Here is a 26,818-nt window from a genome sequence, read left to right as displayed (position 1 = left end):
AATTCAGATGAGGGAGTTAATAGGGCCTTAGCCTAATGTAGTAGAGTTGGGGATGGTGGGACTGAAATTTTTACTACTTTTATGGTAAGTTGAAAGGCCTTGTTGATGACTGGGAATGAGGTGTTGTAAGAGGGTTTGAAAAATACGAACTCAAAAACAGGAAACATACTGATTCCACCTGAAAATTTAAGAAGCATATGTTCCCAGAAAGCAAAATAGAGAATGTGCCAACTTCCACTGGAAATCAACTCTTACAAATCCAAGAGGAATCTGCAAGACCTAAGGTAGAACGGATGATAGTTCAGAGTAGCACATGACCCACAGGAAATACTCAATTGAGAAGGTCAACATAAAAATCAAAAGAACATAAAGTTAAACGAGAGTGGTACTTTATATAGGTGATTTTTTTTTACTGTCCTTTGCCATAAAGCCCTTGATTCTTCTGTTTCTTGCTGTTGCATTGCTGACAAGTTTTACCAACTGCTGTCTGTCTTCCTTTTGCTTCACTTTCTCCTCTCTCAGCCACATCTTTCCTTAATTCTCATTGTGGCTTTGTATTTCAGAAATCCCCATCCCTTCCATAGGTCTCATGGTGTGTTCTGCATTGTCCTTCATGTCTCAGAAATGAACTAATTATGAGTATGACAAACCAATTAAATATGGGCATGACATAATTATGGGTCTACTTATTTGTGTATTGTACCTTTTTAGGAATTATTTGTATAATAAATTTATGCCACCAGAATCTGAGTTAGAAAGGAACCTCTAACATTGTTGTTGTTGTTGTTGTTGTTTAAATCATGGCTTTTCAGTTAAGTTTGTAGGCAGAGCCAGTTTATCTTCTCTTTAAAATATTCTGAGTTCATCAATTCTTCCTATAAATAACTAATAACAAATTCTCACTTTAATAAAAGAATTAACAATTCCATTCAGTCTTTTCTTTATTTTGAAAGGATATTATGAACAAAACATTTGTTTTATATCATGTAAACACTGATAGTATTAATAAGTTTATTTTCCCCTAATCAGTTTTATATGGATTAAATTGATTATGCTGTAGTGTTCTGGGGTGATCTGTCTTTTGGATAGGTTTCCTTTCTGTTGGGGATCATTGCTCTAACATGATGAAACCTAGCCTAGACTTTATGTAATGTATCACAAAAGCAAACTAATGATCCCACCCAAAAGACAAAGACCCGGCCCACTGGGACTCATTAGACTGTTTAGAGATATTGTTGTGTTTGCATTTAATTAATAGTCACTCTACAGAGAAGGTATGATAGCCTTGCTAACCAGCTAGGTTGGGAATCCCTGGGGATTGGCTTTTTGCATGAACAGCAGGCAGGTGACTGAGCACTCCTGCATCAGGTAAGAGAGGAATCCCCCGTGGTATGATCCACCCAGGGGCAATGGTTATGAGGCGTTCGCTCAGACAAAACTTTCCTTACTTTCCTAATTACAATGCAGTTTGTTTTCCTTTCCATAGTCATAAAAATGTGGGTTTTTTTTTTTCAATTTTAAGATGAGCAAGATTGCATCTCACATAGCAAAATCTTGGCAAAAGTTAATTTCTCCTGCGACAATTCTCTTCTTAAAAGTAATCCTGGTTGTTTATTTTTCATCAATGTCACCATTTTAATAGATTTTTAAAATTTGCAATGACAATCTTTCTGGTCCCTCGTGTTCACATTTCTCTTTGCCTATCCATCACTGTTCCTTTACTTGGCTTTCCATGAACACTGATTACCATTCCCACTCTGTCTCCTCCTTCTACTGGTCCCAGAGGTACCCAGTTCAATACATAGCAACTACTTGTCCAAGAGAAAAATCTATGTTTGCACACAGATTTTAGTATAAGAATTTCTGATACTAATGTGTATGAAATTAACAATTGTATGTAATTAATACATATTATTATATGTAACTTCCTTGCCACAGACTCTACATATGCAACAGTGTCTTACAGAATGTTCTTGTTGAATTCTGCTAACTGCCTATAATTGCAGTTGATGAGTAAATACAATTCATGAGGATGAGCCAGTGTCTTCATTTATATTAGTTACTGAAACAAACACTATTTCATTCCTACATTAATGATTTGAGCAGTTTTTAATAACCACATAATAAAGTAAGGAAAAAGCATTTCTCAAATGGTTTCTGCTGTCTGTATATACTGCATCATAGACTTACTGTTTATCTATTTCATTAACATTTCCTCCATCATTTTATTACACACACACACACACACACACACACACACACACACACGTCAAGTTCCCACAAATTACCTATAATGGTTTTCACTACGTAAAGGTTTATGCCAGCCATGTTCACACTGTGGCTGTAACCTTGTTGAGTGTATGATACACACAAGCCAAATAGCATGATATGGTCCACCATTCAAAAGAAAAGCCAAAGTGCAGCCTCAAGAATATGATAGAGAATGATATCACACTCACCTCTAAGAACATCGCTTTTTTAATTCTGACCTGTTTTAATTCCCACAAAGGACCGTCTTTGTTGCTCTTTTGCAATGGACCTCCTTCCAAACTCAGACTTTTTCCAAAACAAAACTCTTTTTGCTACTAATAAATTGATTCATTTTAGGCTCTGTCTCTTCCAAGAAACCTCTTCCCAACTCTTTTTAATATAAGAAACCGGGTTATGCGGACTTCTGTTCGTGCAAAAGGACCTCTACATATGAGTTATTTTAATTTCTTTATCCACTTATTTCATTAATATCTGTGCCTATTTAACCTAGATAAAGTCAAAAGCCAATTCTCTATGGAGATGAAGCTAACTAGAAAGACACACTAAAATACTTGATGTAAAAATGAATGAACAAGTGGGGTTGGGGATTTAGCTCAGTGGTAGAGCGCTTGCCTAGGAAGCGCAAGGCCCTGGGTTCGGTCCCCAGCTCCGAAAAAAAGAACCAAAAAAAAATGAATGAATAAGCATAAACATTTTAAATAAAATTTCCCTCTGTTTTTCATAGCCAAATAATTTAAATATTAGAGTCCAATTCAGATCTTTCAAGCTTAAAGCAGATTGCAATATATCCATTTGGATTCCCAAAAAACATTTACCTTTTTAATCTTAATTTTAACACTTCCCATTATTTTTTCCAACATTATTGAGAATACTGTTTCTCAAAATATTTTGTCTTGTGTTTGTGTTTATTCCATCTGATTCCATTTATTACCAAGGATATCATTGACCTGCTGATTCTCTTGCTTGGATGTCAGTTTCACCACCCCCATATATGCAGTTCTGGAGACCAAATGTAGCTTCCTACTTGCTCTTCAAACACTGTACCAACTGAACCACACTTCCAGTTCCTCAAAATAATTTTAAATTCAGGAGTAGAACTATGTCCAATTATATTATCTGTCAGTGAAGAAAGTCTTGAAACTAATTCTGCCTCAGTGTTACATTTATTCCATTCATTTATTTGTTTCCTCATTAAATAATTTAAATGGTGTGGAAGAAATCAAGAAATTAGAAAATTGCACATGATAATATATTGTGTTAGAAATAATGGATGGATACCAAAAGAATGCCATCAAAATTAGACAATGAAAGAAAGTCTTGAGGCATTGGGAAAAAGAAACTATGTAATGTGGGAGAAGGTTGTCCTTAAATGATATTTTCTAAGCTTTTACTCTCAGTGTCAAGACCTTCTACACATATCCTTCTTGCCAGGTTGTGTGAGGAGATTTCCATGCTGCCAAGTTAATGTAGACTCTGGGAAAGGGAAAGTTTGGTGGACCATCAGGAAGACGTGCTACAGGATAGTTGAACACAGCTGGTTTGAAAGCTTCATCGTTCTCATGATCCTGCTCAGCAGTGGAGCTCTGGTAAGTGGACTGATAACTGGACTCATAAAATAATATCTTTATACCAAAAAATGGGATGGGAAGTATGTCAGACTTCGCTGAAAATTAATCCTTAGGCTATCATAAATATGGTTCATTCTGATTTCTTTCTTAGCATTATTGTCATTTGTGTATAAAAAGGGTACTGACAAGATATATTTTACTGTTCAATCCTTGGGTTGCATGTACATTCGCATGCATGTGAGAGTGCAAAAACCATTAACAGGTGCCAGAACCGAGCATCTGATTCATCGGAACTGGAGTTACAGATGATAGGGAGTCACCCACTGTGTGTACTGTGAGCCAAATTCAGGTCTTCTGCTAGAGCATTATGTTCTTAACCTCTGAGCTATTTCTCCAGCTAGTGATCTCTGTGTGTTAATTTTGTAGTCTGACATGTTGTTTGAAGTGCTTATCAACTTTGAGGGTTTCGTAGTAGAGTCTGTTAAGATTAGTTAGCTATTGAAGCAAAAATCATCTGTTAAGTCTGGATTCTTCGACCTCTTCTTTTCCTATTCGCATCTCTTTCTTCTGCCATAAGTAAAATGCTTACAGTAGCACTTCCGAAAATAAAAAATGAAAATAAAAGAGAGTGGACTTGTGGTTTTCCTGATTCTAGTAGTAGAAACCTAAGTTCCCCTACCTTTAGTATGATGCTAACAGTTTGTAAAATGCATATTATTTATCCTGCAGAGGAATGCTCCCTCCATCCCTATCCTCCATTACTTTTACCATGCAGGGATTTGGGATATTGTCCAAGATCTCTTTGTTTATTGAAGCTTTCGTGTGATCTATGTCTGAATTGATTTATATGATGAACCACATTTATTTATTTACATAAATTGAACCAGTCTGCATCTGTGGAATAAAGCCAATTTGGTCATAATGAATGATTTTTGATATAATTTTGAATGCCATTTGAAAATAATTTACTGATAGTTTTCGAATTTATATTTATCATGGAGAAGGACTTGCAATTTCTCCTTCTGTGGTATTTTTTGGGAACCCTGTATTCTGTGAGAAAAGTCAGGGCCCACAGAGTAATGCTTTTCTTAACAAGTCTAGTCTCTTAAAAATTAAAAATAGAGTGTGTCTTCAGAATGGAAATCAGAGCCCTCCTAATACTACCTATTAATAACTAATAAAGTCTCTCAACTTTATCTTTTTCTAAGTCATAGATGGCCACTTATTTTAAAGAATATATTTAAAAGGATAAAGTTTTAAATAAACTTTTGCTCAAAATGTCCAAAAAAAGACTGACGTTTTGGAAGAATCCATCACAAATTAATTAAAAGAATCCCATTAGGAAAAGAAACAGGCTCACGATTGGTGTTTTCACTCAAGGAGTTTTCCAAGTAAGATAATGAAAATTTTGAAATTCCCGCCTATAAAATAAATGCAAATAATAGGTATAATATAGAAAATACCATATTTTATAATTTCAATATACATTTCTCTCATTAAATTCTCAAAAATCTCTGAGAAAATATATAATCTCATCACTTAACAAATACAGAGTTTAAAATGTTTCCTCATATGTCAAATATAGTAAATGTCAGTGTTACAACTTCGAAATCCTTTCTTTAACCCAGACATAGGTGAAAAGAAAAACAAGTAGTACCTGAAATGAGCAGTGAGGAAGCCTAAACCCCTACTTCTGCTTCCCCAAAGTTCACACTGCAAACTGAGACCCTGCACTGAGTCTGCTGCCTGGTTTAGTCACGACGAGGTCTGCCGAGCAGAGCATCTCACCTCATCACTAAGACTCGATACTCCTCTCTCTGAGCCTCTACCCAAATCCAAAGAACGGACTTCTTCTCTGACACCAAATCTCTGTCTTGCCATGTTTTGAAGTTACTGATTCTGCTTGGATGGTTTTTGTGAATCCCCTAGAACTTGGAGAAAGGTGCAGGAAAGTCTTGAGAGCGAGACTCCTTCTCTACCCCATACCATCCCCATCTCAACCCTGCTTACTTTCAGAATATCTGCAAATGTGAATCTTAGCAAGTCTGCCCATTCTCTCGAACCTAGATTTTTTTCCTTTGGTATTGTTGTCAACAGTTGAAAAAAATGTGCTAAGGATAATATTTAAAGTACTAACACACTTGACTCACTTGGGCAGTGAGGGGGATAAGAACTGATCAAGTCCAAAACCATGGGCAGGAAATATGATGTTAACCACCAAATCTATGTTAGCTTTCATTTCTTCTACCAAAGAGATTACTGCTTCCATATGAGGAAAAAAACTCTAGAAATTCACATCTATTTTGATCAGCGGCCATTTATAATGCCCTCATTAGTTCAACTCTCTAAATGTATTTTCCAAAGAGCTTCTGACTGTGATAAGTTCCCTAACTACCACACCCTTGTCACTCTTCTAGAATATTTTGCAGACTATAAATGCTATTTGCTTGGAGTAAGAGCCAAAGGAGGTTCCTAACCTTATGGGTGGGTGTGAATTAAAGCTTGGGATTACAAAGCTCTAGAGAGGGGCTGACCCAGAATTGAAGTCTGAAAAGGATCAGGACTCTTTCCATTTGAAAGGGAAGAAAGACCAAGCAGGTGATGTTAAAAAAAAAGTAGGTTTTTAGAAACCATGATTATTTCAGATGATTGTATGTAATTTCATTCCTTTGCATTCTCTCAGCCTCTAGTAACAAAAAAAAAAGGATACTGGAAGTAAATTTTGTGCTGGAACTAGAATGCTAATCAAGTTGTTTTCACACCATTATTTTTTGTGATGTCTCCTACTGAATTGTAATTTCTTCTCCTCCTGTGAAATATAAATTTAGCATTGTACATAAATTGAAATGTGTTTCCACAGGCTTTTGAAGATATCTATATTGAAAAGAAAAAGACCATTAAGATTATCCTGGAGTATGCTGACAAGATATTCACCTACATCTTCATTCTGGAAATGCTTCTAAAATGGGTCGCATATGGGTATAAAACATATTTCACTAATGCCTGGTGTTGGCTGGACTTCTTAATTGTTGATGTAAGTATTTTAGAATAAAATTTAAAGTGTGGTTTATTCAAGAGTTCTGTTTTCACCAGTGCTTTTCTAGATTACCATTTTGTCATCTTACTTTAAAGCCAGAAGCTTTTATGAATGTTAAGGTAGTTATAGAAATCTGTCTGTGATGAACAGAACAGCAATCTTTCAATCATTGTAATTTTTCTTCCATATGACTCTAATATACTTGTAACCTTTGCATATGTTTCTCAAAAATCAAACGAAACTGTGGATTTAAAACTATACCTGATTTGAGACTGGAGAGATGGCTTGAGGGTTAAGGCACTAAATTCTCTTCCAGTGGACCTACTTATAGTACCCAGCGCTCTCCTAGAGACTCACAGCACTCTCTCACTTCTGCTACCGATGCCCCCATCTGACCTATGTGGGCAGTACATGCACATGCTGAACAGACATGTTGGTAAGATAACCACACATAATTCAAAAAATAATTTTCTTAAAATTGCACATGATTTAAATATCATTCCACTTAACACTGAAAAAGGAAAGAGAAAGAAAGAAAGAAAGAAAGAAAGAAAGAAAGAAAGAAAGAAAGAAAGAAAGAAAGGAAAAGAAAGGGAAAGGAAATAGAGACCAGAGTATCCTTGAGCAATAGAAACAGAAAAGGGCATATGAATATTTCTAAAAGACAGGATACTAATTTTCAAGTTGTCTCACATGGTGGTTAAATTTGGGTAAAAATTCAGGATTAAGACTAGTTCTATGCTAGAGAGAAGGAAAGGCTAGAAAATAGCTCAGTCATAATGATGGAGAAAACCAACATGAGTTTTCCTTTTATTTTTGTATCTTTTATTAGATATATTTCTTTATATTTCAAATGTTATTCCCTTTCCTAGTTTCCTGTCCATAAGCCCACATCCCCTTCCCCTCCCCCATACGGGTGCTCCTACCCCACCCACTCCCCTTACAGAAGGCCAGCAAAGCTACTAATTACTTCAATAAATGAAGAGAATATTTTTGGACTTGGATGATGGAAAGTGCATAAGAATAATTTAATTTACTTGTTATTCAACATAGGAAAAATGATTTGGGAGCTAGGGACAGAACTCTATTGTAGAGTGTCTGCCTACCATGCGTGATGCGCTAGGTTCAATATTCAGCACAGAAAAAATAAAAGAGGAAGCGACGGCAAACTTGTGCCATTGCTTCCTTATTATTTTAATTTGTTGAAAATTTTGTATGCATATATACAAATTACCCCCAACATTTCTTATGTTCTTACTTGTCTCTAGTTCTTTGTGTAGAGTTGAGCTTATGGCTGCCCTCCAATACCTGTCCACATTAGACCATCTATTGTTGTTTTGTTTAGCTCAAGTTTAGGCAGTCATGTTAATAAAATGCTCTGATAGAGTCTCTGACATTCCTCGAAATAAATATGTATTCAGGAATACACGTGTGGGCATATGCACACATACACATACACACATACGTAACAACAATTAATGAAAAAGAGAGAGTGAGGAGGGGTATATTGTTAATCTCACAGATTTAAGGGAAAAGATCGCCAACCCAAATCATCATGGTCAAACTAATTATAGCAAGCAATTAATTAAAACAAGCTTTAAAAAAAAGTGTACACAGCTTGTCTCTTCCTGAAACAGGGTTCAAGAGATCATCATTGGACGTGGTGAGATAAGGACTTTTACAGACCAGGAGTAGGGGGTTTCCAAATAGGGGATTCAGCAGGCAAATAGGTGGGGTTACAGAAACAGTATAACAAGTTCCTGAATTAAAGAGGTTACAGGTGCTCATAACAAGGTAATCAGAACAGCATCTGTTGTAATAAACTTTTGAAACAAATGCATGGTTGCCATTTTCTGGACCAGGCAGCATGGAACTATTTGTAGTTAAGGTTATAGGTGGGGCACAGCCAACAATGAGAAACAGTTTTAATTATAAACAGGAATGACTCTACCTTGACTTCACTACAAAATTACTTTCAAGTCTAAGATAGAGGCAGGGTGATTAATCAATATGAGAGCATTTGGAGGAAAGAAATTCAAAGGGGGAATGATTTAATTATTATAATCTCAAAAATAAAGGAAATACTTTTAAAATTAAAAAGGAACAATATACGTGTGGGTACATGCACATAGGTTCCCAGGAACAGACTGGAGTGCAGCATTTCTCGATTATCACATTTTCATTATCACAACATTCAGCATCAGGTTGAAGGACTGGTCTACTATGTCACTAAAGAATGAGCAAATTCTATGTAATATTTTTAGAATCTCTCTTATGAAAAAGAGAGCATACCCTTTTTTCTTACGTGGGAAATGGGGATAACTGCATGACTGAATCACTTTAGGAGTGAGAAGAAGAGTAATGAGTCCTACTAGCTAGAGGTTATTAAAAATGTATGCTCCATTTAGTGGGATATTCTGAAATGACTCCACAAGGACATCTGTTCCACAGAGCATTGTCCCTGTCTCAAGCAGCAGCAGTGAACTTCTAAGGAATGAAGTCTTTAATTCTCTAAACCATTCAGTGAAACTGAACTCAATCCACTCTTCCCTAGAAATACTGGGTCTCTGACATTGCATTAGCTTGTGTTGAAGGCATTGTTCTTAGACACAGTGCCTGCCGCAGTAAATAATAAACGGAAATTACTCAGACGTGGAGCACACTTAGAGATACAGATTTTTTTTTGTTCACTGGGAACTCGTTGTTCTATTCCAAAATGGACGCTGATTTCCTTTCTGAAAGTGTTCTTTCTTTTGAGATGATTCGTGAAGAGAGTACACATTCCTGTAGCTTCGTCATCATGGTGGCTAGGTCTAACATGATGAAATTATTATGCCCTCAGGTTGACAGTTAAGCAGTGACTCACTCACTCTCACTCTATTTTCAATATAATTCAAAGTTCCTTCCATAAATCATTACAGACAGATCTTTTGTGATAATGTTGACTAACCAAAGGCTGCAAACGTTCTTTCTTTGAACTTGTTCCCATCTCAGTCATGAATCTTCAGATGGCTTCAAAATACAGTGATAATCATGTTTAGATCTATTTAAGTTTTTAACATACTTTTATTTACAGCTTTGAAGGCATGCTGGGGTGTGCCATGGGTTTCATTTTAATAGAAAATGTGTTGGTTGCTGTTATCAAGGTCCTGATTTATTATTCAATTAGATAGCCAGTAATTATGAAATACAAAAATTGTAGATGTTGTTTCTACTTATGTGTAGTAATAAGTAATCTTTCTTCCTTCCATTATTTCCTCTTTTGGCCATCCTTCTAAGAAATCTATTTTTTTTCCAAATCTTCCTTCTTACATACTATTATGGGGAGGGCTGACTGGAAGAAAATTACATTATTGTTGCTTTTTCTGAGTGCAATTTAGACTTGAATTTTCATTGTGTCACTTCATTAAAATCCTTACTGAGAATGCCATGTTTTGCAGGTGTCTCTAGTTACTTTAGTAGCCAACACTCTTGGCTACTCAGACCTTGGCCCCATTAAATCTCTACGGACACTGAGGGCCCTAAGACCCCTAAGAGCCTTGTCTAGATTTGAAGGAATGAGGGTAAGAAAATACCAAACTCCTTAATGTAAAATTCTTTTTTATACTATAGTTTGAAATAATTCTAAAATGATTGTATAGTTCTTATGAACTATCTGTATATGTACACAGACATATACATACACATGTGATATGGCTATATAGATTAACTACACAGAGAACTGTAGAATACCTATGATGTAACAAAGTAGCAGATGATACTATAATTTATATAATATGGATAGAAAGTCTATGGTCTTAATAAAGAGCCTTCTTTTCAAAATGAAGTTTTTCCTATGCTAGAATTAAAGGATGAGATCACTGTTCATCCTAATACAACTTTTCATAAATACATAAATAGTTTGCCTCATCAAATGTCCAGCTGATTCCTGATTAGAGAACAAACTTAGGGAACATAAGAAATGATAAGAAGGTAAGGTAACACTAGCCATTGTATCTAATTTCATGCTCAAAATAAGGATTCAAAATCAGTGGATTATACCAAAATTGCACTTAAAGAAATCGAAGCCCCAGGAGTTATATGCTCTAGTACAACGTAATATGTGCATAGTAGACCCCAAATAGAGTCATTCCACAGAAACAAAGTGAAGCAAACAGTAACTACAGTAACCTGGTTTTAAGGGCTGTATTAAATCAGCAACTTCTTCATAGTACCCATAGAGGACAGTGCCTATATTTCCTGAATTTGGCACAAGTCATTTGTTGATATTCATCCTGAGTCATTCTTCAGAGTCAGACCCTTTATGTGTGGAAGATGATTCCAATGGCCATAGAGATCATGGAACCCATGTTGGCTAAACATACTGAAGCCTATCTCCATTCCAGATTGTCTCACAAGTGGACAGAGAGCCCACGAGTCCCCACTTGGAAGTGTCTTGAGATCCTGTTTAATAAGTTGAAAGTTTAAAAAACGGCAAATGCTAATCTATTATCTAACCATCTAATTCTAACTCATTTGTACCCAAATGTGGACTATTAGCTTAAGAGTAAGAAGAAAGACCGTTTTTTGAGGAATGAGATAATTAAGAAAACCGGGTTAGAGAGACCTACTCCAGAAGGTGTGTGGCAGGAAATTAGAAGCAGGGAACTCACAGGATCAGTAGCCAAGACTGAAAGGCAGTAATGAAGAAGAGGGGCATGAGCTTCACCTAGGGCCAGCTGCTGCTGAGGCCAGCACCGCCTGTATTTGGCCAAGCACTTACATAAAAGCTAATTTTAGAGTTATAAAGGTAATTTCAAGAAAATTACCTTCACCTTGTATAATCATCACAATCTAAAGAATACAAACCTAAAAGACTCCCAACCCTAACCTAATCCAATACAAACTAGCAGGTTCACCATACGGGAGAGTGCATTTCCAAAAGTTGGTGATTTCAAGATCATGGAACTGTCAATACGCACATTCTTAATTGATGGTTTTTGTCTGTTTGGTCTTTTCTTTTGTTTTTTGCTTGTTCGTTTTTGCCATTTATGTTTCTCTTTTCAAACGTTTGTATATTTCTGACTTTGTCTTAGCAGGACCAGGTTCTTTGGAGAGTTTTTTGAGAGGAGGGGATGTTTTTGGTTTTTCTGTTTGACTTGGTTTTGTTTTCATTTATTTGGAGTACAATGTAATCTTGGCCACTTAGTCCTTGTGTATGGTAATAGTTTTCCTGTCTTAATCATGAAACTGGTAAATCAAAAATCACATGGTGTGTGGCACACCTCGTATTACTAGGTGCCCTACTGGCCACTGTATATCGGTAGCTCTATATAGACTTGTGGGTTGGTTGGCCTTATGCCTTTAATTCTGCACTGGTGCCTGTGTGACATTTTCTACTGATCCTAACTGGTCTTGTCTTGTCTTTTGGGAATCAGGTAGTGGTCAACGCACTCATAGGAGCAATCCCTTCCATCATGAACGTGCTTCTCGTGTGCCTTATATTCTGGCTAATATTTAGCATCATGGGAGTCAATCTGTTTGCTGGCAAGTTCTATGAGTGTGTCAACACCACCGATGGGTCACGATTTCCTACATCTCAAGTTGCAAACCGTTCTGAGTGTTTTGCCCTGATGAACGTTAGTGGAAATGTGCGATGGAAAAACCTGAAAGTAAACTTCGACAACGTTGGGCTTGGTTACCTGTCGCTGCTTCAAGTTGTAAGTGACTCCCTTCGCGAATACTTGGTACAGAGTGGAGGGTGTAAAATGCTGTGTAAATCTGCTACTAACTAGAAATTAAGATGCCATATGATTTTTCAAGTGGATTTAATATTTTCTCAGAGCATGTGCCCTGTAAGCTTAGCTAAAGCACACAGGTTTCTTGATTTTTAGATTTATTAATCCAGGATAGATGGTTTATTTTCCCTTGAACCCCCATCACTGCATCAACAGAAAATTGCCTTCCAAGCAGTCTTTGTGGGACTTCTATGTTTATCTTACAAGGTAATGGGAAGATCTTCTTAAAGGCACTGAGAAGCCCTGAGAAATAGAGACAAATTATTTTCTGCTCTAATGAAAAAAACTCAGTTCCACTTTTAGAAAAAGTTTCATATATAAAACGTACAAGTATTTGTAACAATTAAGAAATTCTTAATAAGGAAAAAAGCTTAGACTATGTCTTCTTAAAATATTATAGCAGTTTTCACATGTCTTTTTACATCTGAAGTAAATTATGGAGTGCTCTGATTCTAAAGCATAATCATAGCACTTTTATGTTAAGTCTACCGAGTTCTTTAAATAGAACTAAACTAATTGGATGCTACTAGTTATATTGGAAGATTAAATAGGTAAACCATATGATGATTTTAGAGTCTGAGCTTATCATTTAATTTCTCTAAATGTATTTTTTTGCAGGCAACATTCAAGGGCTGGATGGATATTATGTATGCAGCAGTTGACTCTGTTAATGTAAGTTTCTATCAACCTAAAAGGAAATCTTACATTTTTTTACCTTTAATTTAGCTTTAGAATTTGAACTTCAGCTCTCTAGGACCCTAAATATGTACAAATACAACGAAAATCTGCCTCCCTACTGAGTTCAATTACTTTGGAGTCTAGCATTTGAAGGCGGGACCCAGTGTAAATTCTGGGTCTGCTACATTGTGCAAATTCTGCAACCAACTCAGAGCAGTCTACTGAAAAACTGAAACGACCCAGTGTCTCCCTCACAGGTTCCTTGTGGGGGTCCACCATCCAGCACTTAGCAGAGGCTAGTGGTAACCAGTGAGCAGCAAATACTAGTGGATCAAAATAAAAGTAAAGTGATTTTTTTTATTCATAGTTTTTACTGTTTTTATGTCTTGAAACCCTTTGCAACAATATCTTTACCAATAAACTTTAGAGATTATTGGCTGGTTTGTGTTCCTGTGAAATCCAGTAAAGACCTATTTATAAATAATGGAAATACAATAAAATTAGTATGACTCTGGTACGATCACTTTGACAATTTCATTTGAAAATGAAGGGAATACTTTGAGTAATTTACCTGGTGACTTGTCCTGTCAGTCTGAGGACAATCACTGCCTATGATAAGATCCTTTATACATCATTGGAAGACTGTGTGCATATAATATAAGCATGTATTAAACATGTGCTTATTGCTGAACGCGAGTGCTTCTGAAATACTAACTTTTTCCAGCCCACGTATGACTGGAAATAATCCATGCTACTGTCAACACGCTGTTGACTTTTTCTGCAGGTAAATGAACAGCCGAAATACGAATACAGTCTCTACATGTACATTTACTTTGTCATCTTCATCATCTTCGGCTCATTCTTCACGTTGAACCTGTTCATTGGTGTCATCATAGATAATTTCAACCAACAGAAAAAAAAGATAAGTATCTTAGGTTTCCTTCATTGCACTGAGAAAAAATGCACTTCATGTAAGGGGGTTATTTTGATTTTAATTTTTCAAAATAATTGGTCAAGTATGCAATTGCATATATGCATAATCTTATCATATTTGTTGTGTAGTTTTGAATATTATATTAATAGTTTTAATTAAATCATTACATCATATTGTATGTAGTTATATATTATTATATAGTATACTCATTATTTAAACTATCATTTAGTTATATGCTATTATATATGTATTTAAAATATTAAAATGTAATTAAACATAATAATACTTTTAATTATATTCTCTGCTTTCTCTGATCTTGCATATAGAGGACTAAACAATAAATATACTACAACTCAAAGCAGTGAGCTATTTTGTTCAAAGCAGTTATAGTAGTTTATTTCAGGGTTTTTTTTCCTGCTAACCACTCTTCTGTGATGAATCTTATGATGGTCATGGGGTGACAGTTACCTAGGACATGGCTGGTGAACCCAGGTCACTTATGTCACACATAAGAAATAGTATAACTAGTGAAAATAAGGTCTGCAGAGTGTGTGTGCCAATCACTCTCCTTAGCTTTTAAGCTCACTAATCCACGTGTCAGCTTTCGATCCTTTTGACTGTCATAATAAAATACAACCAAGAGCAGGACTTAAAAACAACAGTAATTTATTCCCCACTCATCTAGACATTAGAAGTCAAAATCAAAGAGCTGGAGGAGTCATGCTTTTTGTCCTGGCCCCTAAGAGAGGACTCATCTTTGTATCCCTCAGTCCCTGTCAGCCCAGGCTCCCTTTTGGGGTGAGAACAGGGTACATCTAATATATATATATATATATATGTATAATATTCCTTCTATATCATCTCCTCTACTGAGTACCTGATTATGAATCTGCTCTACTTCTCTTGGACCTCCTCTTAATCACACTAGGCAATAACAGTATCTTCAATCAATGTCATATACTGGGGTGCTAGGAATTAAGATTTCCATATTTATTTGAAGGGAATACAATTCAATTCATACAGTCAACCATTATAGTCTGAATTGTTGCTACAATAACCTAGAAAGGGGGATATGAAGTTGGGGATCTAACATATGTAAAGCACTTACTTAGGAAGCACGAGGCCCTGTTTTTTGTCCCAGCATGAAAATAAATAACTAAATAAAATTAGGAAAGTAGAAAATAGGAAGGGCACAAAGAACAAGTAATTCCTCCAAATCAGATATCAGACTAAGTAGAATCTGTAATATATCCCTTATCTGTTGGGTATTTAATCAAGTATTTTATTCCATCTGCCACACTGCACATATAAAATAGCAATAAGCGCAATGATAAAATTTTATGATAATGCAAATGAGCTGTCAGGAAGTGGATGCTGTGGTACTTGATTTGCTTTCTGAAGGTAGGAAAGAGAATATGCAGCAACTGGGAGGTCAATGGATAGACTGTCTTCATGAAGAACAGAAATATGTGGGCATAATGTCTAGCCCTAATAAAGGAGGAAGATCTTCAGGATGAGTAGCAACTCACTCCATTATTATAGAGTTCAGATTTGAAGATAGAAATTTTTAAAAATACATGCTGTTTGTAGTTTTGGAAAAGCAGATTTGAAAACCCTTACTAACTACCATTCAGTAGGAGCTGATATGTCATTGGGTATTCCAAGCAAGGAATTACATGTAAGCATTGACATTTTTGGAATTCTGTTCTGTCTGATATTGCATAAGATGCCTTGTGTGTAATTTAGAGGAATGATATCTAGTTAACTTCTTAGAAACATTATGTAATATTTACAGTCTGACCCTAGAGAGTAGCTTCATCAAAAACTAAGCCCCAGAATTCTTTCAATCACAGATTATGAAACGGGGCTTTAGTAGATGTGTCTGTGACTAGGAAAACACAAGTTGATCCAGGTCCTGTGTAATCTGACAACTGAGCTGCTCTTGGAAACCCAAAATAGCCCACCATGACAACTGGGAAAGGGAACATACTCAAATGAGACATTCTCTCAAGGAGTGTCTACATGGTTGTTGTGGATTTCAAGAGAGCAGAATCTATGTCTCAGGTTTCTTGATGATTAACTTTGACCTGGTTACCATCTAAGGAAAAGAGATGCTTGGAGAATTAGAAGTAGGATCTCTACAGAAAATTATTCTATGTGCTAATTCTAAGTAACAACAGCCCTATTTAAATAGCTACATCCTTATAGGGAAGATGAATGCAAATACACAAAAACATCTTTCATTCAAAATTTTGGAGCCCCACATGTTTCAAATGTCACACTTTCTTGTATTTTTAAATATCAACATATATAATAAAGTATTGAGGTATGAGGCCCAACACTAAACAAAAAAAACAATCATTTATGATTCATAGAAATGAGAAGAATGAAATTTAGCATAAAATTTGAAGTGTATCTGCATGTTCACTAAGACCAAGCCACTGGGTTAGTAACAGAATTCTCCACTTTGAGTATCATGCCAATTCTCAAAACATTCAGAATTTGAAAGATTTCAAGTTAATATAGAGCATTTATAAAGTGTTTCTCTGTCCTAGTTTTATACTGTTTGGCAAGTCTGATTTCATTTGATCCTCTCAGCAAATGAATGGTGTATTTGCTATATAACAGCATAATAATAGTGTGTTTGGGGAAATCAAGGAACTTATATATGGACAAGAGAGATGAGATTTGAACAAAGATAAGAGCCTAGTCTTAACTGATACAACTTTGACATCCAATAAACATTCGGATAGGAAAAACTGACCTATATATAATGTCCGTCTGGCCTTTCTAGGAGGCGATTTTGCACAAGGACTATATAGTCTGCAGTAAAACACAACAGTTTTACTCTGGGTCACACAGTCTCCCCTACGGTTCATCATACCCATCATGATATTTTGAAAATAGAATATTTTCCCTGGAAAACAAAGTCTGCAACATTATTTTATGCTTTAAATTTCTTCTCCATGTGTTGTTACCAACTTTTGTTTAGTTTCTGATGTGTGAAGATAGTCAGTCACTACTAATAATGACTAAGGACCAAGGCTGCTCTCTTAACATTAGCAGGAACTCTCTGCCATCAGATGAGTACCAAAATGAATGGCATGAAGACAGTGGGCCAAGTAGGCAGAGTGAATAAAATCTAAGAAAAAGAAAGTATGACTATATGAAACCAAAATAAAGCTGAATATAGGTTAAATCAGGAAAACAAAATGGAAGCCACAGTCAGATTGTCCTCAACTTCAACACACTGTAAGTTAAGCAAAGCAGTTGAAGCTTCAAGTCCTCAGAAATGAATCTGTAAGATCACATTACTCTGCATTATGCTGTGAGTTTAAAAGAGCAATAGCAAAGACCATGGCAGAGTCCATCCAAGTCTGTGAAGATTGTGGATAGTCTTCAAAAGTCAGCAAAGGATAAAAAAAAATAACCAAAGTTTCTAGACTTTCTTTCTGAAGTTTTGTCTTTTCTGATGAAGAAAGGGTTAAAATGTGATTTTGACATCAGCTTAGGCTATTTAATCTAGGTGACTGCATTTCTTTTTGTTTAATTATTTGATAATCTTTCAGACCGCTCAAGACTGATGACTGGTAGCTTCCTTTGTACCTGAACTTTACAAGTATAATGCTGATATCCAATAAAATATTTATATTGAAACCAGAGAGGGATTATTAAAAATCCAGTTTCTTTACATGAAGACAGAGACATACATGGATGCTGACATAGATATAGGACTGCCCAAGCACTTCTAGAATTGCCTGTGTTTTTTCCTCCATTAATGAAATGGTGCCATTTGGAAATTATAAATCAATAGAAAATTAGTGCTATCTTAGTTGTTATTTCTGAACCCTACTTGTGATTAGAGTCCAAAACATCTGCCAATGTGTGAAAGACATTTTTAAATTTTCCTAATCTGTCCGTTACTTAGCACAAATATTTTCCAGTAAGAGAGATAGCAGAGGAAACAAAACCTCAACACAGAGGCTAAAGAATAACGTATTAGTATATCATAGGTAATGTGGCCACTCATGATCATATGTTGTGCATACTCTATATATTTGAATTACAGCATGTCCATGTTTATACAAGGTTTATACAGGTAACCCTTTTTAGGCATCTTATGTATGGCTCCTAGGTATTAGCCAAGTGAATAATATCATCTCTATGTTTATATATTTAACCTTTATGAAGGAGAAGAAAGAACTGCACTTTGGTTCTGGTTTTAATTGGATTTCTTTTTTATTCCTTTACCTTGGAGGTCAAGATATCTTTATGACAGAAGAACAGAAGAAATACTATAATGCAATGAAGAAGCTTGGGTCCAAGAAACCACAAAAACCAATTCCAAGGCCAGGGGTAAATAAATACAAACACACACACACACACACACACACACACACACACACACCTTTGATATTCATTCTCTTAAGCATGTTTGTGTACTAAATTTGTAACATATTTTTAATCTTTCATAAAATTTATTTTTTATACAATATATTTGTTCATGATTTTCCCCCTCTCTCAACTCCTCCCAGAACCTTTGTATGTTTAAAATTGCAGATAATACTTTAGAATTGTGTTCAGCATTCTGTCTCACTTTTGGTTTCTTTTGCAGAACAAATTCCAAGGATGTATATTTGACTTAGTGACAAACCAAGCTTTTGATATCACCATCATGGTTCTTATATGCCTCAACATGGTAACCATGATGGTAGAAAAAGAGGGGCAAACTGAGTACATGGATTATGTTTTACACTGGATCAACATGGTCTTCATTATCCTGTTCACTGGGGAGTGTGTGCTGAAGCTAATCTCCCTCAGACATTACTACTTCACTGTGGGTTGGAACATTTTTGATTTTGTGGTAGTGATCCTCTCCATTGTAGGTAAGGCCGTTTACTAATCAAATCTTAATTGTGGATAAAGTCCACATTTGTTCTAAGAAGTAGTCTACATGTGTGAGATCCGTTTTACCATTGAGTGAATTATTAGCATGATAGAAGGAAGGAGATTTAGAAAGAAAGCAAAGTTCTGGTCAGAATTTCCAAGTTCAAACCCCAGCCCAGAAAGCCAAAGGTATGGGTCTGTCAGAAAGAAATTCCCATTGAGATTAGTTTCCAAAACTGCCCCATGGAACCTGCTCATAGACATCTATTCATAGATGTGTCTTGGAAGCCAATGAAGAATGCGCAATTATTTTTATTAGCAGGGCCAAGCTAGTCGATATGGATACTGGCTTACTTTTGAAATTCATCCTGATTTAAAATGTACAAAAAAATTGACATTTCATCTCTTATAATTAATACTGGAGCAGTCTATAAAATTCAGTTATTTCTCATCTAGCAGCTGTGTCCGTGTAGCACAGATATGATTTACAAGTCTTCTTTCACTGTCATATCTTTCCTGTTCTCTTTTTGTCCAACATGCCTAATATCTTAAGGTTACATTTAACTTTTAGCATTGAACTTTCTAGATGGAAGAAACTGCAGGATAAAATGCACAGCTAACCAAACAGGGCCAAAAAATCCAAAGTTTATATAATCCAGAACCACAATAAAAAAAATACCAAATGACTTAAAACCAATGTTCGAGCAATATTGCTACCAGATTGATATATCCAAGCAAATTAAATTTCAGGTAGTAATTAATGCCAGAGTGACAAGATAAAGTGTAAGGATGGAAACGTTCATGTTCAGTCAGGACAATAAAATAATGTAGTCTTAGCAATGTTAGCCAGAGCATTTAAACAAGAGAACAAGGAGGTTATGCATTAAAACCAGGAGTAATTCTTTGTTATCCTTGTTAAATCATGGCACTCTTCTAAAGGGAAGAGTTGACTGTGGCCCTGTACACTTCTCTGCCATTCCAGCATTAAGGAGGCTTTGCCTGGAGGATATGGAGTCCCAGACTTTCCTAGGATACCTAGTGAGACAATCTCAAACTTTAAAATAATAATAATTAATAATAATAATAATAATAATAAATCCATTGGAGTTAACTTTCTGAAATGTTGACCAAAAAAGTAGAAAACATATCTGAAGAAAAGTTTAATTCAAACTCACAATAAAAATAGGATTACAAATCTAGTAGTAAATGTACCATATAATGTATCAGATATCTATGGGAAAAAAAAGACAAAAAAGCTGCAATAATTGAAGGCTTATCTTACGCGTGCTTCCAAAGGCTTTCATTGCAATGATGACTTTCTGAAGGTTTGTTAACGTTTACTCATATGAGTGTGTACCTGTGTGAATGCATGTTGTATGTCTGAGCTCCTCCAGACGGCAGAAAGAAGGTGCTAGAGCCCCTGAAGATGAAGTTACAGGCTGTTGTGAATCATCAGATACAGAACTCAGGTCCTCTGCAAAAGCAGCAAGAAACCTTAGCCTCTGAGAGACCTCTCCAGCCTCAGTAGCCACCTTTCATGGAAATTAATTTATGATTTCAATAAAACTATCAGGGAAACTTTTTATATGGCGGTGGTTACTGACAGAAAATACAGCAGTGAGGGCAGCTGCAACGGTGTGTGAATTTTTAAAGAATTCCAAGGAACTGAACACTGGACTGTAATGCACAATTAGGAATTTATGCAGTTCTATAGGCATAGAAATCACAATATTTAAAACATGGGCAGGTGGAGTGAGATCTATCATTAATCCCAGCACAGGGGATAAAAAGGCAGGCAGATCCCTGTGAGTTCCAAGCTAACCTGGTTTACATAGCAAATCCCATTCTCCTTCCAAGGGCAAAGGCTACAAACTAATACTCTACCTCAAAGAAGGAAAGAAGGGAAGGAAAGAAGGAAGGAAAGAAGGAAGGAAGGAAGGAAGGAAGGAAGGAAGGAAAGAAGGAAGGAAGGAAGGGCGGGAGGGAGGGAGGGAGGGAGGGAGGGAGGGAGGAAGGAAGGAAAAAGAAAAATGTTTTAAGATCGAAATTTTTATAAATGATTTTACTTACACACTCTCTCTCTCTCTCTCTCACACACACACACACACACACACACACACACACACACGTGTTTTATTAGTAGGATTTAGTTTGCACATAGGTCTAGCACTGAACTCCATTCTGAACCCTGGAATTAAATTTTTGAGCATGCACATGTGAAATCTTTTCTATTCATGACACAAACTTTAGTCTCAAGAGAATGAAAAAACAAAATCTTACCAGCCAAAATAGAGAGGAGTGTGTCCATGAATTTAGTTTAGATGAAAAACATTCACAAGCAGTTAATAAAATATCAAATCAAGATAGAACAGCAATTCTGCATTTATCATATGTCGAATGAAGCTATTTAGACTCATGATATTGTGCTTAATGGATCTTTGAACATTTCTGTTTATTATTCCAATACAGGAATGTTTCTCGCTGAGATGATAGAGAAGTATTTCGTGTCCCCTACCCTGTTCCGAGTCATCCGCCTGGCCAGGATTGGACGAATCCTACGCCTGATCAAAGGCGCCAAGGGGATCCGCACTCTGCTCTTTGCTCTGATGATGTCCCTTCCTGCGCTGTTCAACATCGGCCTCCTGCTTTTCCTGGTCATGTTCATCTACGCCATCTTTGGGATGTCCAACTTTGCCTACGTTAAAAAGGAGGCTGGAATTAATGACATGTTCAACTTTGAGACTTTTGGCAACAGCATGATCTGCTTGTTCCAAATCACCACCTCTGCGGGCTGGGACGGACTGCTGGCCCCCATCCTCAACAGCGCACCTCCTGATTGTGACCCTAAAAAAGTTCACCCAGGAAGTTCAGTGGAAGGGGACTGTGGGAACCCATCCGTGGGGATTTTCTACTTTGTCAGCTACATCATCATATCCTTCCTGGTGGTGGTGAACATGTACATCGCTGTCATCCTGGAGAACTTCAGTGTTGCCACCGAAGAGAGCACTGAGCCTCTGAGTGAGGACGACTTTGAGATGTTCTACGAGGTCTGGGAGAAGTTCGACCCTGACGCCACTCAGTTCATAGAGTTCTGCAAGCTTTCTGACTTTGCAGCTGCCCTGGATCCTCCCCTCCTCATCGCAAAGCCAAACAAAGTCCAGCTCATTGCCATGGACCTGCCCATGGTGAGTGGAGACCGCATCCACTGCCTGGACATCTTGTTTGCTTTTACAAAGCGGGTCCTGGGTGAGGGTGGAGAGATGGATTCTCTTCGTTCACAGATGGAAGAAAGGTTCATGTCAGCCAATCCTTCTAAAGTGTCCTATGAACCCATCACGACCACACTGAAGAGAAAACAAGAGGAGGTGTCCGCGACTATCATTCAGCGTGCTTACAGACGGTATCGCCTCAGACAACACGTCAAGAATATATCGAGTATATACATAAAAGATGGAGACAGGGATGATGATTTGCCCAATAAAGAAGATACAGTTTTTGATAACGTGAACGAGAACTCAAGTCCGGAAAAGACAGATGTAACTGCCTCAACCATCTCGCCACCTTCCTATGACAGTGTCACAAAGCCAGATCAAGAGAAATATGAAACAGACAAAACAGAGAAGGAAGACAAAGAGAAAGATGAAAGCAGGAAATAGAGCTTTGGTTTTGATACACTGTTGACAGCCTGTGAAGGTTGACTCACTCGTGTTAGTAAGACTCTTTTACGGAGGTCTATGCCAAACTCTTTTTATCAAAAAATTCTCAAAGGCAGCACAGCCATTAGCTCTGATCCAACGAGGCAGAGGGCAGCATTTACACATGGCTATGTTTTGCTTTGGTAAATGATTCTTTTAAGATTTGAGAGTGTAACTCTGAAGGGAAGAGCCATCACTGCATTCAAGGGTGACTTAGACATTCTAAAAATCAGAAAACCAAGTCAAACATTTTCTCATTTGCCTCCATGTCTTTTCTCTAGGTTCTAAATAAATGTGCACCCATGTGAATCTAGAAATCCAGGCATACATGCACACATGCACACAGTCACAAATACAAACAGGATTGGCTACGATTTCAAATTCTATGTAAATGTTTCACTTTGGTTTGCAATGAAATTTCCTTGTAAAGGAAATGGGATTAGTGACGAAGGTTTTGTCAAAACATCTTATTATTAGGGAATCAGAATCTTTAATCTAAAAAGAATTCAGTTTATATTTTTGAGGTGCTGAAACTTATCCTACATTGCGTCAAAAGCAACTTATAGGAATCTATAAGATGTCATGGAATTGAAAAACGTATGTGGGCTACTTATTTAAGAAATCACTTTCATTTGTATATTAGCATCATTCACCTTGATTTATGGACATCTTGGACATTTTGTGGTCACATGATGCTCCCACAAAATTGTTTAGCTGAAACTTCAGGCACACATCACAGAGAACAGCTACCCAGTCTTACGCTCCACCCTGTTCATACAATAACCACAGACCTTTAAACATTATTTGGAATATAAATATTAGGTTTCTCAATATAAACATGTGAATATTAACAGAAAAGTTAATTTACAGCGTTTTACTTACTAATGTCTATCCAATCTAGTTTGCACAATGAGACAGCTCTCACCTCTTACAGCCAGTTGCCACATTTCTCTTCTTACGAAGCTTCGGTTTGTCAGACTTTATCTCTAAGCAAATTCTATGTTTCCTTTTTAATGAAACGTATCCTGAAAAGCGATTAGCTACTTGATACTTTAGTGCTTGTTTGAGCAGATGACTGGAGCATGGTATGTACCCCATCTTTTAAAATACAATCCTTAATGTGTTTGGCAGCTTCCCAAGTTACAGGGAACGCCGGGCTTTTAATATCTCTCCGTTCACCAGGTGTTTTGTATGAATGAAATGACATTCAAAGAGTGAGTCTCATTGGCTTGCTTTATTACCAACGACTTTCCTAAATGAGGAACTAATCCTCTGAAGCACTATTATATCCCCTTGTAAATAACATAGATGTCACTTCGTTCTTAATATTCTAATCCATGGTGTGACATATATTTTGCATTGATCAGTAAAGTAGTCTGGGATAACCATTTTAAGAGCATATACATTTTGAGGTAGTTGAAGTTAATCTACCAAGGATTAGAAACCTACTCCAAGTTTTTAAAGTACTTGATAAAAATGAATGACCCTGACAAATTCTCTCATAATTTTATTCCAGCAATGTGAAATCTTTCCTCCAACACTTTATCCTTGCAGAGAAGAAAGAAAAAACAAAGATAAGCCCATGGGCCATGTAAACAAAGGGGCTTTATCTAGAAGATTCTGAGAGAACCTTTGAAGTAAATATGTAAAACATACTTCCTCAGTTTGCCTTTGAAATTAAAAAGTAACACAAAAATATGGATTTAATAAGTCATCAAAACACATTCTTTATTTCTGGCCCAGTTTAAAGGAAAGGATTAAAAATCCCTATAGAGGGGAAGGGACAGAGAGAGAAAGAGGGAGAGAAGAAACAAAGTACTAGGGACAAAAAGATTAGACAGAATACGTCCAGGTTTTCACACTATGGGCTTTGTCCGGGATGCTGTATAAAAGTCTCTTTCCAAATGTTTGTCATAAGGGGATCGAAGAAATTAAGTGCAAGACTAAAGGTTGTTTACAGATATCATTAATCATTAACAGTTTGGGAAGCTGCTTTTACATTTCTATGGAAGATGCCAAGGAATGCTAAGCCAGACAATACAGATGCATTGTGCATCTGTCAAGCGGCTAAAATATGTTTGGGCAACTTAATTAGGGAAACACACAAAGCCTTACATTTCTGACAATTTTAATACATTTAATTAAGAAATCAGTACTTTTATTATTTCACATTCCTAAAATATAACTATATCGTCCATTTTTATTGATATTATATGTGTGGATGTTTGTTGTAGATTATCTGTAATTTACTATTAATGTTTTTACACTGATTTTTGTGAAAATTTAAAATATGTTGGCAACTGGTTCCTCAACACAATTTTTTTAGCATTACAAAAAATAAACAGGTATAAAATTTCTCTTTTTTCTACATCATGTTGAACATATTTCATTCTGATTTACACAATTTTAAATGTAATATTATTTTATATGCATATGTTTATCTCCAAAATCACTACTTATGACATCATATCAATTAAAAATGGTATTTGACACTAGGACTGTATTTAGTAAAAGTTAAAAGCTTTCACCCTTTTTCATGTTGATTAGGGTTTGCACTAACTATAAAATGTCACCCACGGAAGCTACTAGTCACTGAAATTATTTTACCTATTGGTGGAGAATGGTGACTGGCCAGAAAATATGAGTTAGCATTAAGTAGAAGACAGCATACGTGACCACAAATCCATGCAGGTAGTTTGCGTGAAAACGGGAGAATCTCATTTTTCTGTTTTGTCTCTTCTCACTGTGCAAAAAGGACAAGAAATCTTTGGGCTATTTCTAAATTCGAATTGTCACAATTTGCAATCATAAATGTTTAGCACGACTTTGTAGAATTTTGATAGTTTTATAAAAGAGTGAAAAACAAATGCATATGTAAATAAAGCAGCCCATACTAACGGATTCATCAAATGTTAATATGTAAATAAAGCAGCCCATACTAGCAGATTCATCAAATGTTAATATGTAAATACAGCAGCCCATATGAGCAGATTCGTCATATGCTAAGGGAATTAATTAAAAGGAAGCAACTAAATAAGGATGGTCAGTGATTGATCTGGGTTTAGAACTTGTGTTTGGAGCCACCAATTTTTAAGTATGTATTCTCACTTTATTAGTTTTCTAAAGAAAGCAATCAAGAATTGCTCCCAGAAAATGAGTAAGTAGCCATGAATATATGAATGCTGTTTACAAAACCCATAGACCCATGAATGCTCAAAACGTCTGAGTTTGTAAAAAAAAATACATTGTAGTTATACTTGACAATTTAAAATGTTAATAGAATCTAAAATAAAAGTCGCTTAAAATTAAGTTATGTTGTATTTATTTTGTGCCCCAATGAGAATAGCACCTTTAGGGGTAAATTCATTGGATCTCTAATAACAGTTGGTATTTTTTTCCTTTTTTTTCTCTCTCTCTCTCCAATCTTTGTTTTTTGCAACAAAGTATCTTGTGTAAATGACTCATGGATGCAAAAGTTAAGAAATCAAAGTCTGGAGTACCAAAGTAATTCATTCAAATCTACAACCTGGTATGAACAGTGAGATGAAATTGAGACAGGCAGCCACCAAAGGCAAGCATTTAGCCGCCCACTAATGTCTGCTTGTTCTTTTCGTCCTAACATAGGGAAGCTGCCTAGCATACATAACAGGAAATGGTGTGTGTGTCAGAGCCAGAGCCGTATATGGATACCAAAGAAATCATAACCTTCTGAATGCATTTCCTAGATGCATTATTTCTCCTACATGGATCTCTGTTTCTCATTGAAAATATGAGAGTGCCCTACTTCACAAGTTGTAGGAAGGGTAGAAAAATTCCCATGAAGCGATTAGAGCCATACTTGACAATACAAAATCACGAATTAGCTTCAGTAGTTGTACTACTTTAGCACTACATGGGCTCCCAAGGTTTCCAGGAGCCCAGGCTACATGTAGGTTGTGCAGAACCACAGTGCAGTCCACATACCTGTTCAA

General features: G+C 36.3%; 1 protein-coding gene across 3 annotated transcripts in view; it reads left to right on the top strand.

Annotated features, from left to right (window-relative positions):
- Scn9a (sodium voltage-gated channel alpha subunit 9) overlaps window positions 1-26,156 on the top strand; it is a 148,193-nt gene extending 122,037 nt beyond the window's left edge. For 2 of the 3 annotated variants that reach the window (XM_063284600.1, XM_063284599.1), the window contains exons 18-26: window positions 3,703-3,857; window positions 6,700-6,873; window positions 10,317-10,439; window positions 12,294-12,575; window positions 13,272-13,325; window positions 14,116-14,253; window positions 18,517-18,621; window positions 18,881-19,151; window positions 21,622-26,156. In XM_063284600.1, the coding sequence (XP_063140670.1) occupies window positions 3,703-3,857; window positions 6,700-6,873; window positions 10,317-10,439; window positions 12,294-12,575; window positions 13,272-13,325; window positions 14,116-14,253; window positions 18,517-18,621; window positions 18,881-19,151; window positions 21,622-22,808 (2,489 nt within the window). In that variant the 3' untranslated portion in view covers window positions 22,809-26,156. The remainder of the gene's footprint in view (window positions 1-3,702; window positions 3,858-6,699; window positions 6,874-10,316; window positions 10,440-12,293; window positions 12,576-13,271; window positions 13,326-14,115; window positions 14,254-18,516; window positions 18,622-18,880; window positions 19,152-21,621) is intronic. The other variant, NM_133289.2, reaches the window with a different exon arrangement.
- Window positions 26,157-26,818: the final 662 nt, after the last annotated feature.

This window comes from Rattus norvegicus, chromosome 3 (assembly GCF_036323735.1).
Source record: "Rattus norvegicus strain BN/NHsdMcwi chromosome 3, GRCr8, whole genome shotgun sequence".
In the NCBI taxonomy this organism is placed as follows: domain Eukaryota; kingdom Metazoa; phylum Chordata; class Mammalia; order Rodentia; family Muridae; genus Rattus; species Rattus norvegicus.
The sequence above is the reverse complement of the archived record's forward strand: the minus strand, read 5'-3'. Positions and strand labels throughout refer to the sequence as shown.